This window comes from Ovis aries, chromosome 1 (genome assembly GCF_016772045.2).
Source record: "Ovis aries strain OAR_USU_Benz2616 breed Rambouillet chromosome 1, ARS-UI_Ramb_v3.0, whole genome shotgun sequence".
NCBI classification, from domain to species: domain Eukaryota; kingdom Metazoa; phylum Chordata; class Mammalia; order Artiodactyla; family Bovidae; genus Ovis; species Ovis aries.
In genome coordinates this window covers 227,595,025-227,613,739 of record NC_056054.1, presented here as the reverse complement: position 1 = coordinate 227,613,739, position 18,715 = coordinate 227,595,025, and the positions used below count along the sequence as shown (strand labels likewise).

At 39.4% G+C, this 18,715-nt stretch overlaps 1 protein-coding gene across 1 annotated transcript in view; it reads right to left on the bottom strand.

The window, feature by feature from the left end:
• KPNA4 (karyopherin subunit alpha 4) overlaps positions 1-18,318 on the bottom strand; it is a 63,690-nt gene extending 45,372 nt beyond the window's left edge. The window contains exon 1 of the mRNA XM_015092573.4: positions 17,966-18,318. Coding sequence (XP_014948059.2) covers positions 17,966-18,034 — 69 coding nt within the window. The 5' untranslated portion in view covers positions 18,035-18,318. The remainder of the gene's footprint in view (positions 1-17,965) is intronic.
• Positions 18,319-18,715: the final 397 nt, after the last annotated feature.

Genomic DNA, 18,715 nt, shown 5'->3' with positions numbered 1-18,715 from the left:
AAACACAGATTTCTTCAAATGAAAATAAACCTCACTCCCTAGCCCGTCCTTGTTCTCTTAAGTCACTGTGCAGGCATTCTCATTTCTGAGTAGGTCACAGTAGTTTAGGAAAAGACTAAATTTGTGTAAATACCGGTTCTTCCTCTATCAATGTAGTCAATGAAGTAGATTACATTTTAACATATATTCCCAAATTAGTCACTTCTGTAAGAATGAAGTTATTTTTAAAAATGTCAATTAAAACTCTGTATCTGGGTTGGGAAGATCCCCTGGAGAAGGGAAAGGCTATCCACTCCTCTATTCTGGCCTGGAGAATTCCATGGACTGTATAATCCAAGGGGTTGCAGAGTCAAACACAACTGAGCGACTTTCATTTTCTTCTTTCCATACCTACTAAACAACAACTCCCTATTTCCTTTTTGCCCCAGCAACCATTAAATTACTTTCTGTTTCTATGAATTTTGCTATTATTCAGTTCAGTTCACTTCAGTCACTTAGTCGTGTCAAGACTCTTTGCAACCCTGTGGACTGCAGCACACCAGGTCTCCCTGTTCATCACCAACTCCCGGAGTCCACCCAAACCCATGTCCATTAAGTCAGTGATGCCATCTAATCATCTCATCCTCTGTCGTCCCCTTCTCCTCCTGCCTTCAATCTTTCCCAGCACCAGGGTCTTTTCCAATGAGTCAGTTCTTCGCATCATGTGGCCAAATTATTAGAGTTTCAGCTTCAAGAACATCAACCCTTCCAACGAATATTCAGGACTGATTTCCTTTAGGACGGACTGGTTGGATCTCCTTGCAGTGCAAGGGACTCTCAAGAGTCTTCAACACCACAGTTCAAAAGCATCAATTCTTTAGCGTTCAGTTTTCTTTATACTCCAACTCTTACATCCATATATGACTACTGGAAAAATCCTAACTTTGACTAGATGAACCTTTGTTGGCAAAGTAGTGTCTCTGCTTTCTAATATGCTGTCTGGGTTGGTCATAACTTTTCTTCCAAGGAGCAAGCATCTTTTAATTTCATGGCTACAGTCATCATCAGAAGTGATTTTGGAGGCCCCCAAAATAAAATCTGGAACTGTTTACACTGTTTCCCCATCTATTTGCCATGAAGTGACGGGACCAGATGCCATGACGTCAGTTTTCTGAATGCTGAGTTTTAAGCCAACTTTTCCACTCTTCTCTTTCCCTTTCATCAAGAAGCTCTTTTGTTCTTCTTTGCTTTCTGCCATAAGGGTGGTGTCATCTGTATATCTGAGGTTATTGAGATTTCTCCCGGCAGTCTTCACTCCAGCTTGTGCTTCTTCCAGCCCAGCGTTTCTCATGATATACTCTGCATAGAAGTTAAATAAGCAGGGTGACAATATACAGCCTTGACGTACTCCTTTCCCGATTTGGAACCAGTCTGTTATTCCATGTCTGGTACTAGCTGTTGATTCCTGACCTGCATACAGATTTCTCAAGAGGCAGGCCAAGTGGTCTGGTATTCCCATCTCTTGAAGAATCATCCACAGTTTGTTGTGATCCACACAGTCAAAGGCTTTGGCAAAGTCAACAAAGCAGAAATAGATGTTTTTCTGGAACTCTCTTGCTTTTTCGATGATCCAGCGGATGTTGACAATTTGATCTGTGGTTCCTCTGCCTTTTCTAAAACCAGCTTGAACATCTGGAAGTTCATAGTTCATGTACTGTTGAAGCCTGGCTCGGAGAATTTTGAGCATTACTTTAATAGCGTGTGAGATGAGTGCAACTGTGCAGTAGTTTGAACATTCTTTGGCATTGCCTTTCTTTGGGATTCGAAGGAAAACCAACATTTCCCAGTCCTGTGGCCCCTGCTGAGTTTTTCAAATTTGCTGGCATACTGAGTGCAGCACTTTCACAGCACCATCTTTTAGGATCTGAAATAGCTCAACTTGAATTCCATCACCTCCACTAGCTTTGTTCATAGTGATGCTTTCTAAGGCCCACTTGACTTTGCATTCCAAGATGTCTGGCTCTAAGGGAATGATCATACCATGATTATCTGGGCCATGAAGATCTTTTTTGTACTGTTCTTCTGTGTATTCCTGCCCCCTCTTCTTAATATCTTCTGCTTCTGTTAGGTCCATACCATTTCTGTCCTTTATTGAGCCCATCTTTGCATGAAATGTTCCCTTGGTATCTCTAATTTTCTTGAAGAGATCTCTAGTTTTTCCTTTTCTATAGTTTTCCTCTATTTCTTTGCACTGATCACAGAGGAAGGCTTTCTTATCTCTTCTTGCTATTTTTGGAACTCTGCATTCAGATGCTTATATCTTTCCTTTTCACAGCTATTTGTAAGGCCTCCTCAGAGAGCTATTTTGCTTTCTTTGCATTTCTTTTTCTTGGGGATGGTCTTGATCCTTGTCTCCTGTATAATGTCACGAACTTCCGTTCACAGTTCATCAGGTGCTCTATCAGATCTAGTCCCTTAAATCTATTTCTCACTTCCACTGTATAATCATAAGGGATTTGATTTAGGTCATACCTGAATGGTCTAGTGGTTTCCCCTACTTTCTTCAACTTAAGTCTGAATTTGGCAATAAGGAGTTCATGATCTGAGCCAGTCAGCTCCCGGTCTTATTTTTGGTGACTGTACAGAGCTTCTCCACCTTTTACCTAATATAAGTGGAATTATATTAATTTTTGCTCTTTGTGACTGAACATAATGGCCTCAAGTTTTATCCACATTGTAACATGTACTAGAATTTTCTGTCTTCTTAGGTCAGAATATTTCATTGTATGTGTATACCCCATTTTATTTGTCCATTCACCCACTGAACAACACATGGTTTGCTTCTATGTTTTGATTACTATAAATAATGCTGCTACAGATATTAAGTGTACAGATATATATTTCAAGTGTACAGATATCAAGTCTTTTCCAATTCTTTTGGGTATATTCCCAACCCACAGGTAGAATTGCTGGGTCATATAGTAACCCTATTTTTAATTTTTTGAGGAATCAGCATATCATTTCCCACAGTGGCTGAACCATTTTGCATTCTCCGCAATAGTGAACTAGAGTACCAATTCCTCCACATCTTCATCAACACTTATTTTGTTTTTTAAGCAGTCATTCTAATGGACATGAGGTGGTTTTCCACTGTGATTCTGATCTCCACTTCCTCAACAATTAGTAATGCTGAGAATCTTCCCATACGTTTGTTGTTCAGTTACTAAGTCATCCCTGACTCTTTTCGTGACCCCATGGATTGCAGCCCACCAGAGTCCTCTTTCCATAGGATCTCCCAGGCAAGAATACTGGAGCGGGTTGCCATTTTCTTCTCCAGGGGATCTTTGACCCAGGGACCAAACTCGCATCTCCTGCATTGGCAGGCAGATTCTTTACCGCCATCTGTATCTATTTTCCTTGGAGAAATGTTTATTCAAATCCTTTGCCCATTTAAAAATGGTTTTTTTGTTATTATCGAGTTGTAAATTCTGAAAGAGATGGGAATACCAGACCACCTAACCTGCCTCTTGGGAAATCTGTATGCAGGTCAGGAAGCAACACTTAGAACTGGACATGGAACAACAGACTGGTTCCAAATAGGAAAAGGAGTACGTCAAGGCTGTATATTGTCACCCTGCTTATTTAGCTTATATGCAGAGCACATCATGAGGAACGTTGGACTGGAAGAAGGACAAGCTGGAATGAAGACTGCCGGGAGAAATATCAATAACCTCAGATATGCAGATGATACCACCCTTATGGCAGAAAGTGAAGAAGAGCTAAAAAAGCCTCTTGATGAAAGTGAAAGAGAGTGAAAAAGTTGGCTTTAAAGCTCAACATTCAGAAAACGAGATCATGGCATCTGGTTCTATCACTTCATGGGAAAATAGATGGGGAAACAGTAGAAACAGTGTTAGACTTTATTTTGGGGGGCTCCAAAATCGCTGCAGATGGTGACTGCAGCCATGAAATTAAAAGACTCTTGCTCCTTGGAAGAAAAGTTATGACCAACCTAGATAGCATATTCAAAAGCAGAGACATTACTGTGCTGACTAGGTCCGTTTAGTCAAGGTTTTCCCTGTGGTTATGCATGGATGTGAGAGCTGGACCGTGAAGAAGGCTGAGTGCTAAAGAATTGACGCTTTTGAACTGTGGTGTTGGAGAAGACTCTTGAGAGTCCCTTGGACTGCAAGGAGATCCAACCAGTCCATTCTGAAGGACATCCACCCTGGGATTTCTTTGGAAGGAATGATGCTGGGGCTGAAGCTCCAGTACTTTGGCCACCTCATGCGAAGAGTTGACTCACTGGAAAAGACTCTGATGCTGGGAGGGATTGGGGGCAGGAGAAGGGGACGACCGAGGATGAGATGGCTGGATGGCATCATGGACTCGATGGACGTGAGTTTGAGTGAACTCCGGGAGATGGTGATGGACAGGGAGGCCTGGCGTGCTGCGATTCATGGGGTCACAAAGAGTCGGACACGACTGAGTGACTGAACTGAACTGAACTGAAGAATTCTTTATATATTCAAGATATTAATCACATATTAGATATGCAAATATTTTCTCCCATTCTGCCAGCTGCCCTTTCACTACGTTAGCCAGGTCCTTTTATGTACAGAAATCTTCAAGTTTTATGTAATCCAATTTATCTATTTTCTCTTTTGTTACCTCTGCCTTTGGTGTCATATCCAAGAAATTACTGCTAAATCCATGTCGCGAAGCCTTTGTCCTATGTTTTCTTCTAACAGTTATATGGTTTTGTCTTATATTTATGCCCTTGGTACATTTTGAGTTAATTTTTGTATATGCTGTTAGGTGAATGTCCCACTTCATTCTTTTGCTTGTGGATATCAAAATTTCTCAGCACCATTTGTTGAAAAGACTGTCTTTTGAATGTCCACTGAATGCTCTTGATACCCTCACCAAAAATCATGTGCCCATATATGCAAGGGTTATTTTTGGGCTCCCCATTCTATTCCACTAGTTTATATGCCTGATTTTGTGCAAATACCACAGTTTTCACTACTGTAGCTTTGTATAATACTAAGTTTTATTTATTTTTTATTTTTTTTTTAATTTTAATTTTTACTTTATTTTACTTTACGCTACTGTATTGGTTTTGCCATACACTGACATGAATCCACCACGGGTGTACATGCGTTCCCACACATGAACCCCCCTCCCTCCTCCCTCCCCATAACATCTCTCTAATAGTTTTAAAACCAAGAAGTATGACATCTCCAACTTTATCTCTTTTTTTCCCAAGATTATTTTTGGCTATTTAGGCCCATTAGATTCCATATAAATTTTAAGATGGATTTTTCTACAAATAACACAATTTAGATTTTGCTAGAGATTGCATTAAATCTGTAGATCACTTTGCGTAGTACTGACATTCAACAATAGTAAGTCTTTTAATCCATGAATACAGTTATGTCTCTATTTGTGTCCTCTTTAATTTCTTTTAGCAACATTTTACAGTTTCCCATGTTAAAAGTTCTTCTTCTCATCGGTTAGTTTTATTCCTAAGCAATTTATTCCTTTCAATGCTATTGTAAATGGATATGCCTCTCAATTTCCTTTTCATGTTGTTCCTTCTTAGTGTTTTGTTAATTCTATACCCACAAGACTACGTTCCAGTGGTTCTCACCAAGGTGATTTTGTCACTTGTGAGACATCTGGCTATTTCTGGAGACAATTTTGATTTTTTACAACTTGCAGGTGGGAGGGAACAGATGGATATGTTACTGGCATCAAATGGACAGAGGCAAGGGATACTGCTAAATATTCTACAACGGGAAGTTTCCCACGACAAAGAATTATCTGGCTGAAGATGCTAACTGTGCCAAGGCTGAAAAACTTTGCTATATTCTAACTACAAACCCAAATTAAGGCCAAATATACTTGAAAAATGTACACAAGAAAAAACATTTCAAAAGATAATAGCAGCAAGGTTATAGAGGATTATGTTATTTTTCCTATTTCAGTTTCTACAAATTACCATGCCATTACCATTCCAAGGGAAAAAAATTAACTTGATTTGAAAAAAAAATTTTCATTTAGTCGCTAATTTTAACCTTCAGAGTCCATGGCTTTTTGTTTTTAAAGTTTCATTTGATTCCCAGAAATACTGCTTAAGTGCTACTTATATGCCAGACTCTGTGATGAGAATTCAGAAGACAGTGGTGTACAAAACAGACAAGGTCATACTCTCGGGGAGCTTACAGACTGATGGGAGAAATGAACACTGAGTTAATACACTAACAAATTATGCTAAATATTCTTAAGGAAAACAACAGAGGGATTTAACTTTCAACCAGCTTGTTCAGGGATGGCCTCTTCAGGTAAACGATACTGAAGATTCAAAAGATGAGAAATAACGAAGCAGGTGAAGGAAAGGGGATGAAGGTGAAGGGAGTGGGGAGGGCGTTCTGACAGAAAGGCATGTGTAAAAGGCCTGAAGAGAGGACTATTACTATGTTAGAGAAATTAAAAGATGAATGAGAGAATAGTAAGGGGAGATAATAAAAGAGATAGGTAGAAGAAGGTGACACGCACCAAATGTGGCAAGGCCTTAAAAGGTCTCAGTAAGGAGTTTGTAAGCTAAATGTGGTGGGATGCAACTGAAGTAGAGAAGTGTGACTGGATTTATCTATTTTGAAAGAATCACGCTGGTTTATTATGAATTAGAAAAGAGCAATAGCAGAAATAAGGCAACCACTGTGAATATGAGGTAATGACAAGGTAGCAATGATTTGCCCAAGATTTTAACAGTGAGGAGAAAGTTAACAGAAAAGTAAGAATGGAGTGACATTAACTAGTATCAAACTTAAAACATTATCTAAAAGAAACTTCTTTCCAGGGATGTTGTTGCAACATCAGCAAAGGATGTTACTTATGTGACACCACTTTCCCTGACCCTACACATGACAGGTGAGGAGGTGAAGGGGAAAAGCCAATTCATAATCAGGCCAGCAGTAAAAACAATCTGCCTCAGTTTGGACACAGCTTATTAGTGCAAGCAGATTCTCTGAGCAATTCAACACAGAAGTTACATAAAGACTAAGAGAGTCAGAATCTAGGAAAAATACAATTTACCAGCTGAATTAGTGGCTAGAAGAGCAGCAGAGCAAAGATCCAGGAATTCCTACCAAGATACTCCTACCCGAAATAATCTTGGATAATGTGACCACTGGTTCCTTAATTTTCCTAATGCCTCACGCTTATTTGACATAGTCTGAATAGGGTGTTCCTTATTTTTTTTCTTTTTATTTGGCTGTGCCTTGCAGCTTGTGTAATCATAATTCTCCAACCAGGGACTGAACCGAGGCCCTCAGCAGCAAAACCATCAAGTCCTACCCATTAAATTGCCAAGGAATTCCCTGTTCCTTGCATTCTTAAAAGTTGACTCAAAATAAGTATCTACTAAAGTGAGACTTTAATTTTATAGAATTTGTTGTTCAGTTGCTAGTCATGTCCGACTCTTTGCCACCGCATGGACTGCGGCATGCCAGGGCCCCCTGTCCCTCACCATCTCGTGGAGTTTGCCCAAGTTCATGTTCACTGAATCGGTGATGCCATACAGCTATTTCATCCTCTGTCACCCTCTTCTCCTTCTGCCTTCAATCTTCCCCAGAATCAATTTTACATTAATTTCCCTCAATTTTACAGAAACTGAGGCTAAAAAACACATGAGAAAGCTTTCCTAATGGCATATAGCTAATGAGATGCAATCCTAGGTCTTCTCATTCGTAAAGTCAACCTTTTCCATAAATCTCAAGGGAAGAGTTACTGGATGGCAAACATTTAGGATGTTCTTTCTCTTCAAATTTGAGGTATATTATTTATTATAAATTTGAGTTTAGGAAAGAAAGATAAGCAATCTACAACACTAGCTCACAGTGGCTAAATATCCCCACAGGGTCAATTCAGAGCAGGGCTCTGAGAAATCGTGACCTGCTAGAATGCAAAAACCATGAGAAGAGGAATTTAGCCTGTGTTACTCATTGCTCAAGCCTCACTTACAACAGAACCTCAGACAAAGAAACTAAATAAATATTTGCTGAACAAATGAATTCAATTCAGGGAAGAGGAGATGAAGAAGTAAGTGAAAAAGAGCTGCTAACAGTTCATCTGTGACCCTTAGGTAGTAGAAAGCTGCCGTAATTCCTACTTATTTCTCTTAATTAAGCTACAACTTTACTGAGATATAAACCACATATGACATAATTTACTATTCAAAATGTAAAATTCAGTGGTTTTTAGTATATTCACAAAGTTGCACATCAATCACCACCATCTAATTCCGGATCATAATCTTTACCACAAAAAGCCCCATGCCTATTAGCAGCCATTCTCATTTGCCTCTTAACCCAGGCCTTGGCAACTACTAATCTACTTGGTCTCTCTGGATTTCCCTATCCTGGACATTTCATATAATTGGAATTACAGAATATGTGATTTTTTTTCTAATTGGCTTCTTTCAGGTACCATAATGTTTTCAAGGTTCACCCATGTAGTAATGTGCAGCAGTAGTTAAATTATTTTTTATGGTAGAATAATATTCCGCTGTATGCAAATACCACATTTTGTTTATCAATTCATCAGTTGATGGATATTTGGGTTGTTTCCATGTTTTGTCTATTTTAGATAATGCTACCACAAACATTCTTGGTCAAGTTTTCATGCAGACACTTGTTTTCAATTCTCTTGGGTTTATACTTAGGAGTGGAACTGCTGGGTCACATGTTAACTGTTTAACTTTTTGAGGAACTGCCAAACTGCATTCCAAAGTAGCTGAACCATTTTACATTCTCATCAGCCATGTATGAGGGTTCTACTTTCTCTACATCATCACCAACGCTTGTTTATCTTTTTGCTTACAGCTATACTAGTAGGTATGAAGTGGTATCTCATTATGGTTTTCAGCTTAATGATTAATGATGTTGATCACACACTGCATTTGTTTATTGGTCCTAAATAAGCTTTTTCATAATTTAAAGATAATACTGTTACTATTTTAAAGCTGGGGAACAAGAAGGAATTGAGAAAAAGTATTCAAGACATTAAGAGAAAACAATGTGAACACTGATATAAGATGTTTAAGAAAACAGCTGATCAACAAATGAAGTCAAAATTATAGTGTATATTCTTTTTTGGTCTGGCTTATTCCATTCAGTATGATAGTTTTTAGATTCACATTTTGCCTGTATCAATCATTTGTTTTTATTGCTGAGCTAACCCAGTGTATATATACACCACAGACTGTCCACTAACCTGCTGATGAACATTTAGATGTTTCCAATTTGAGGCTACTACAGTTTCTACAAACATCTATGTAAAAAAAAAGATGAACTCAAATCTGTAGCTGTACCTGTGAACACCTCTATATAAAAGTCAGGCAAAATAAGAAACCATTCTACTACATCTATACTGGATGGCAGTGCTTTATACTTGTCTTCAATAGGCTTTTTCTTCCTTTTTTCTTTAAACAGATAGGCCTCTCATTCTTCAAGAAAACCTGTGGTTTAACTGGGGCTTCCCTGGTGGCTCAGCAGTAAAAGAATGTGTCTGCAATGTAGGAGATGCGGGTCTGCGGGTTTGATCCCTGAGTCAGGAAGATCCCCTGGAGAAGGAAATGGCAACTCACTCTAGTATTCTTGCCAAGAAATCCTACCGACAGAGGAGCCTGGCAGGCTACAGTCCATGAGGTTGCAAAGAGTCAGACACGACTTTACCGACTAAACCACCACACCAACACCTTTCCCAATCAATCCCCACCCCTACTCCCCCCACCCCCGCCCCCGCCCCCGACACCACATACACACCTGGCCTGCGGCACATGACTTTGTATTGGCCAATCATAAAGCCATATTCCTCTGCCCACAGTGACTAAATTCAGGTACAAGCATGCAATCAAATCTTGATCAGAGTCCTCCCTAGACTTTCATTAGAGCTCTTATAAAGTGAGCTACAGCTCTGAACTTATTGGGTTTTAAGAACCAGATTTCCTCATTGTGCTTAAACTAATTCAAGCTGGGCTCTGAATATTAAAAAAAAAAACAGCCTTTTCAGCCTAAAGCTATCAGACCTAACTTTTAATATCAACATTATGGAAAAAGTTTATGGTATTTAAAGTCACTATTCTAAAGAAAGCCAGAAAATATAGCGTTTAATAACTATTAGAGAACCTAGAGTAATGTAACAATTATTCAAAAATCTCAAAACTTTATTTTGCTTTTTACCCCTGGACCTGAAAAGCTCAAAGTGGCTAAAGAGGAACAGGAAGATAGGCAGGATGGGTGGCAAAAAGTGTAGGGTTATTTAATACAACCAGATAGATAAAACTACTGTAACTAAATTTATGTAACATTTACTTTAAGGAACCTAAAAGACATGCTATAAAAACTAAAACAAGGTAGTTCCCTGGTGGTCCAGTGGTTATGACTCTGCGCTTCCACTGCAGGGTGCTTGAGTTCATTCCCTGGTGGGGGAACTAAGATTCCGCATGTGGTGCAGCCATAAAAACACTAAACAAGTATTAAGAGTAGTTACCAGGCAACTAAAGCTTTCATTTAAAGAACTGGAAACTGAAGCAGAACATAATTTGCTTTCTAATATTAAAAATGTCTATCACCAAATTATGAACACCACATTATCTTAGGATTCTGACTTTTGTTAATTGAAAAGTTTCAGGTTTGCCAAAACACATCATTATTGAAAATGTTATTTACATTAATTGAATGTAAATTAATTGAGGGTAAAAGTGATAGTTAATCAAATTTTATCCTAATAATACATAAACAGTGAAAGTTTAGCATTTTATAATCAAGCTAATCTTATAGTACCAGCAAATGTCTATGGCCTTAAGCCATTTTTCATTATGTGTACCAAATCTGAGCTATTTTCTGGTTCAATTTAGTTTTATGGGCCATCAGTTAACAAAATCTACCTATTTACAAACCTACTTACAACACAGGATTAGAGAAATGAAGTCAGAAATCAGTAATTTTGTGACCATTTGGTTAAGCATGAAGGAGAAAGTAGGCTTTCACTTGAGTGCTAATGAAGGGGAAAAGAAGGCTTCTCCAATTTATGTGATGTAATTTGAATTATGGTGCACAGTGGTACAAAAGGAACTGCAAACAAAATGTTAGTCTGACAGGGAACACAGATGGGGGAGGGGGGTTATTTGGATGTAATGTACGATGAAGCAAGTTAATACAAACAGAGCCACCATTCACTCTGCCTGCAATATTAAGTATTTAAATAGTTTAAAGATACTAAGTTAACTTCTGTAACTACTGAACAGAGGAACTAGGGTTCAAATCCAGGTGTGACTCCACAGTTCATGTTATTTAACTGTGACACTATAAAGCTTTTTAAGAGCCTTTTATCAATTAAAAGTGACAATCACCTATAACAGAACCTACAATAATACACAAAGACAATGTTTCTCCAAGTGTGGTCAACAAGCCCCTGTGGGGACAGTGAGACCTTTTCAGAGGGTCCACAAGGGCAAAATTATTTTCTTAAATTACTGCTAACACTTTTTTTTTTTTTTCATTCAGTTTTTATTCAGTTAACATTTGCACTGTACTGCACTGCAGTGGGTAAAGCGCTGTATTTTAGTTAAAAAGAAAAAAAGCGGCTCACTTGAGAATGTCCTTGATAAAACAGTAAAAAAAATTGTTACTTTTATTAAAAAATAAAAAAGCCTTTTCTTTCTAAAATTTTGTGATAAAATGGGGAACACACATAAACCATTTCTACAGAATACGCCTGCAGCAGGATGACTGTCTCAGGAAAAAGTATTTGTGGGACTGTTTGAGTTGCTAATTGAACTAGCCACTTTTTTCATGGAACATCATTTTTACTTGAAAGAACAACTGACAGACAAATTATGGCTATTCAGTATCTGGCAGATGTTTTCACAAAAATGAGCAAAGTGAGCTTATGGCTTCAAGAAAAACAACTTTCAGTATTCATTGCTAATGATAAAGTTTGAGCTTTAAAGTGAAGAAGAACTTTGGAAAACTTCTATCTACCACTGGAAGCTTGACAGACTTCCAATATTTAAGATTTTTCTGATGAACTTATGTGGTGATGCTAACTGTGAATTTTTACTGTATAATCAAGTGTGTCAGCATCTGGAAGATCTACATAACTCAGTGAACTAATATTTTCCAAATGACCAACATATGATGTTACAAAATCAGTAATGTCCAAGTGTAAGACAGACCAGTGGACTTTAACATACCAGTGGACTTTAATGTAAGAGTAAGAAGTTTGCTCAGTGATTTCAGATTCCATACTGCAACTAACTTTTTAAAAAAACTATTATTTCGAGCTTGGGCTTATATGGCATGATATGGTATATCAAAGTAATTTTTATAATTATCTAAAAAGATTATTAAGTGTTCTTCCCTTTTTCAAATGCCTATTGTGTGAAACTGGCAATTCTTCATATACTTCAACCAAAAGAGTATATCACAAAAATTGGGAATTCAGCTATCTTTTCTAAAGCCAAATATTAAGGAGACTCAAGAAAAGTGTTAAACATGGCCCTTCTTCTCACCCATTTTGGAAAATTTTGAAAAATCAGTTCTCTTTGGCTGGAAATTTATGTTTATATAAAACTGCTCTATTATTGCTATTTTATGAATTAATATTTTAAAAAATTCTTGTTTAACTTCTAGAATGGTAAAAGTTGATATTGATAGAAACCTGCAAATAAGGCTTTTTGAGGGTCCTTGTTTTTAACTGCATAAATGGGTCTTGAAACCCAATGCTCTGAAAATTTCTGAACTAAGGCCATTACAACCACATATATTTTGTCCTTATTTAGTAGGTGCCAATATAAAGATTGTTTTCATTTGATCTGTAAGTAAATGGATTGTGTTCTCTAGTTTAAAGTCTACAAATGAACACAATTTCCAAAAATATCTCTGGTAAAAACAACAACAACAAAATACCCTTAGTGAATGCCTATTATACTCCATGGACTATACTAGGTGCTTTAATCAACTTTGAGACTTGTATTAAGGCTGAGAGAAGCTAAAGGGAGGTCCTAAACATAATACAAATAGTACAGATCTCACTTTGAAACATCTGAGTTAAAGTCATTCCCTTGAATGTTATGCTATCATGTCATGTAACTCTAGCATTTTTTCTTTATATAATGAATAGTAATCCCTACTTCTATGATTGAGAGAAACGAGAACACAAGTAAAAGTATATAAACAGCAGATGCTGAAGAAGTTAGTTCTCTTTAATCAAACTTCTCCTCTGTTCCAAAACTAAACCTGTATCACAATTATCATTCAAGGTTAGATTTGACAAGCTCTCATTTCATTATTATAGGCCTCAAGTAGATGAATGCTGTTTCAGCAACATTAAAAAAATACCTTAAGGACCCACAACCACTATCAGATACAAGAGATCAATGTTTAAAAATTACCTACGCATTTTTTTCTAAAGTATTTTCATTCTTTTAAAGCTAAATTACTCCTACAACTCTTCCCAATCTTGTTATATTCACATCTGACATACTAGGCTCTAAGAAAAACAAAGATCTTGATATTGCTAAGAAAATTACCAATGAAGCAGTTCTGAAATTGGTTGCCTTATAAACTAGGAAAGCTGGCAGAAAGGACATTATTTAATTCCCAACTATATTTCTATCAGATATTTTATATTGTCACATGCCTGGACTATTATATGAAAAATTAGACAGTGGTTATTTTAAGTATAGTAAATATGTTCCAAGATTTGTGATGAGAGAGGTCAGTCTCTAAAAGTTAACAAGACTTAATAGCTTAACAATGCCTTTCACTCTGTAGAGTTTAACAAATCACCAAGGCCATTTCTAAATAACAAAACAGCTGATCAATTTATTAAACTCTTGCCAACCAAGTAAGTCTTTCCTGAAGTTCAAGCTGACTTCATATTTCATGTTGCATGGACACTTATAAGTTTCCAATTAGGTAGTATTTTAATATTCTTTTATTTTTAGGGTAATCATTTTTCTCAAAGCAGTTTTTATAAAATCTAATTATTTACCTAACAAAACTTATGCTCTATTCAAACCTGGACAATCTCAGAACTTCTATAGAGATTATGCAGGTTTATTAGAAAGTCTACAAGAGAATTTCCCCTCTACCTCTCTACATTTAAAACTTAAGCTAGATGAACTCGGTCTGCTGTATTCTGACTCATTTTTTAATTTGAAATTTGGTCACTACCCATTTCCTGTGTTAAACTGTGCATACCCTCTCTATGGTTACTATCTCAAACTAATGATTATCCTCTATCACACTACATAAAAGAAGCTACACCTTGAATACCATCTGACAGTTCCTACAAGTTATTTTAAACAGATATTGACATACACCTTCTTTAATGCTGTTATCTTTCAAGAAGTTAGCATGACCATATTTTGGAGGAGCCAGAACGGTAGAATAAAAGACAGGAATGAATATCAGATTGAAGGTCATATAATCAGTTTCAATTCTAACAGAAATTCTGACTTTAGAAGGGTCACTAATTCCCTGTTCCCAATCTGTCTTTCTATGGGCAATTCATATCTCTACATTAAAAATGTTCCCATTTATTTTAAGTTCAGTGTAAGATACATGCACATGGAGGAAAAAACAAGGAGCCAACCGCAAATAAGGAAGCAAGACAATCAATTCCACTAAATCCTATTAAACCCCCTTTTCCCCCTAAAAAGAAAACCTGAAGGTGATGAAACACTCAGAGAATTGCCAGGCACCTTTCTAACATTAAACCTATTAATCTTCACAACAGGAAGTAGATGTCAAATATCTCTAATTTTACAGATGAAAGAACCGTAAGATTAACTGACTCTCCCAAAGTCACACACAAAGTTAGATATTAAACTAAATTCCAGGATTTCATATCCATAATTTGGAACCAAACAATGTTAGATCAAACCAAAATGCTAGTTATCTCACTCTACTTGCTATCCTCTGTATCAGTACTGTCCAATAAGGCAGCCACAGCTGCACCTGAAATGGAGCTAGTCCAAACTGAGATATTCCGTTAAGTGTAAAAGGCCAGATTTTGAAGACGTGTATGGAAAGAACAACATGAAATATTTAATTAACCATATTTGAGGGGGAAGAAATGGGCATAATTCCTATTTTGAGGGACACAGGCATGTATGTAATTAATACACACAATAGGGCTTCTAGAGCTTCCCTGGTGGCTCAGACAGTAAATAATCCGCCGGCAATGAAGGAGACCTGAGTTCCATCCCTGGGTTGGGAAGATACCTTGGAGGAGGGCATGGCAACCCACTCTAGTATTCTTGCCTGGAGAATCCCATGGACAGAGGAGGCTGGCGGGCTACAGTCCATAGGGTCACACAGAGTTGGACACAACTGTGCGACTAAGCACATACACACACAGGCCTTCCAATATTCTCCCAGGATAATAAAAGATGTTTTTATTTCATTGCAGGCATATGTGACAGAATAAATTACAAGTGAGGAGAAAGGATGACTTTCTCTTAAAATCATATTCCATTCCTTTAGGTGAAACATGAAAATACTCATATTCCTAATGCATGCAGAGTTATCAAAGCCACTAAAGGATACCCACAAGGCAAAATGAACTTCTCAAAACATTTTACTTAATGTGTATTTACAGCTATTTTTAAAAAATCACATAGCAAATATGGCTCTAATATAGAATCAGCCTTTAATCTTATTTTGGCTAAAATAAGAAATACACAGTGAGGGGAGAACATCAATTTAAAAAATAAGGATCACCTAAAAATAGCTTGGCAATTCCACAGAAAGAGACACATAAAGTTACCATACGTGTAAAACTAAAGAGAAATGAAAACGCAGGTCTACACAAAAATGTGTAGATGAATATTCAGAGCAGCATTAATCATTAAAAAGTGGAAACAATGCAAATGATGAATGAATGAACAAAAACTAGTATATGCACACACTGGAATAGTCAGCTATAAAAAGGAATAAAGCACTAATACATTATTTTTACAATATGTATAAACCTTGAAAACATCAGCTACCTAAAGAAGCCAGTCACAAAAGATCACATACTGTATAATTCCATTTATATGAAATATTTAGAATAGGTAAATCTAAAAAGACAGAATGACCGCTAGTGAGTCTGGGTTTCTTTTGGAGAGTGATGAAAATGTTCTAAGACTGTGCTGATGGCTGTACAACTATGTGAAAATACCAAAAACCATTTCAAATGGGTGAACTGTATAGTATGTGAATTCCATCTCAATGAAGTTGTTTAAAAAATAAAAAACAGCCAGAAAAGTAGAAGGGAAAGAGATTAGAAGGATTGTCAAGCATTTGATATTTCTCTAGATTTTTCTAATTTTGCCATATTTAAGCTTTTAGGTTTTGTAATTTGTGATTTCCCCCCCTTATTTTAAATATTCATAAGTCAAAAATTTTTTTATCACATCATTACACTACTAAACAATGAAAATCATAAATTCTTCATTTAAATGGCAATTTCAATACCATGTGAATCATCTCAATAAAGTTAAAATTCTTTCATTTAAAATAAAAAGGTGTTATAAAAATTATGCCTGATGTTAATCTTAAAAGAATCACAGAATTAACCAGATAGTATTTAAGTCCCTCAAACTAGGAAACCCACTGAGACAGCATTAACTGCCTTGGAGAGTAAATGGCTTTGTGGAAAGCCCCCCAAGCAGTCACTATCTCAATCAGGCAAAAGCTCAAAGTTCAGAAACAGATGATGGGAATTTGAAGATCTCAGTATAAAAAAGTACAAAAAAAAAAAAAATACCACTAGACCACCTTCTTTTAAAAGCTAAACTCTTGATTCAGATGCAGAATGGAAATATTTAAAATTAAAAAAAAAAAAAAGCAAACAAAAGAACCCCTATTCACCTAGACTCCTAATACTGAAGGAAAAAAGTCTAATATCAAAAATCTGTAATAGGTGTTTAACTCACACCTTATGGCCCTTAACCTCAAAAGCAGCTATTTTCTAAAATAATGAAGGGGTTTTTTTCACCCTTTTAGAATAATAAAATGTGATGGTGCCATTCCGCAGCCCACCCCATCCCCCATTACCACCACCACCGGCAGGTGGAGGGAAAGGATACTGTAGACTAGAGGAAGACAGCTTTGAATAACCCTTTGGACTTTATAGGTAAGAATGCAGCTGGTGGTCTCTCAGGAAAGGGTAAAAAGATTTGTGAACAAGCTGACATAAGGGTTATCCTTTGCCAGGAAGAGCGCACACCGTGAGCCACATCTTGCTCATCCACATCAGCTATATCCACAGTAAAACACAGGCCGCTGGAAGGCACTGTTAGCATCACCAGGAAGGCCTCTCACGCCGGGGGTGTTTTTTTTCAACGGAGAAGTTGACTCCTGTAGTTTGGATATTGGGGGGAGGCAGGGGTAAAGCGGGAGTCGGAAAGACCAGAGAAAGTGCCTTTAAGTGGAGACGACTCGGGCCTCGCTGAGGAAGTTCCGAGCCCCACTCGGTCGCCACACGCTAGTCCCTCCTACCTCCCCACCCTCGGCCCCAGACGTCGTTGCGGGAGCCAGAGCCGGAATCTCCGCCGCCGCTCCGGGGCTGGGGGCGCAGGCGGGCCGGGGCGGCGCGGCACACGCACGCCTCCTCCACACTCGCCGCGCCCGGCCTCCCTGCCGCGAGGCCCAGCCCCTCGCAACCGCGCCGGGCCAGCTCCGCCGGGCAGGCCTAGGCCGCGCCGGCCGTACCCCGGCACCTCGCTCCCCGCGGAGGCGGACCAGGCCCGACACAAACTTCCCGGCGCGTTAGCACACGCGTCACGGACGGGCCGGCCCCCAGCGCCATTCCCCTGCGGCCCGGCGGCGGCCGCGGCTCCCGCCCCTACTCCCCACACTCCGAGTCCCGGCGGAGATCGACCCGAGGCCCATGGCCCTCACCCCTCCGGCGTCCCCGAGTTTACCTCCAAGTCGCGGCCTTTGTTCTTGAAATTCTTGAGCCGTTGGTTGTCCAGTTTCTCGTTGTCCGCCATGGCCGGGCCGGTGACTCCTTCCCCCGCCCGGGCCCCGCGGGATCCGCCCCAACCACCACGCCGCACCGACACTCCCAGGAACCGGGCCGCTGCCTGAGCTGCTGTGCCCGCCGCTTCCTTCCTCCTCTCACCTGCCTTCGCCGCGGTCTTCGCCTCTCCCCGCCCGTCCCCCCCCGCCCTAACCCCAGCGCGACCGCAGCTCCGGCGAAGACAACTGCGGAGCCGGGCGGCGGCAACGGCGGCGGAATGTGCTGCCGGCTGCGAGGGGGAGGCAGCCTCGATCTGAGGGCCCCGGCGCCGCGGCCACGCCCATCGCCGCCAGTCCCGCTCGCCGATTGGCCAACCAGACTCCGGTGCGCGCGACCAATCAGAAAGAACGATGGAGAGCGGGGGCGGAAGAGCGAATGGAAAGGGGAAGCGGGAGACTCTGGGAGGAAGGGGCCGCGGGATGGGCCCGGAGGGGAGGGGGTGTGGCGAGGAAGAGCAGGGAGGGACCACGTGCCCCCGGAGCAGGGGGGAGGAAGCGAAAGAGAAGTAGGAGGCTTAAAGGAAGGCGGGAAGGGGAAGGGGGAAGGAGACGCCCGGGAACGAGTTGGTTTGTTCTTGTTGTAGGACCCGCCCCAGAGGTCTGGAGTCCCCCGGCCAAAGCTCAATCAAAGTACGTTCTTTTCTTCTTCGGTG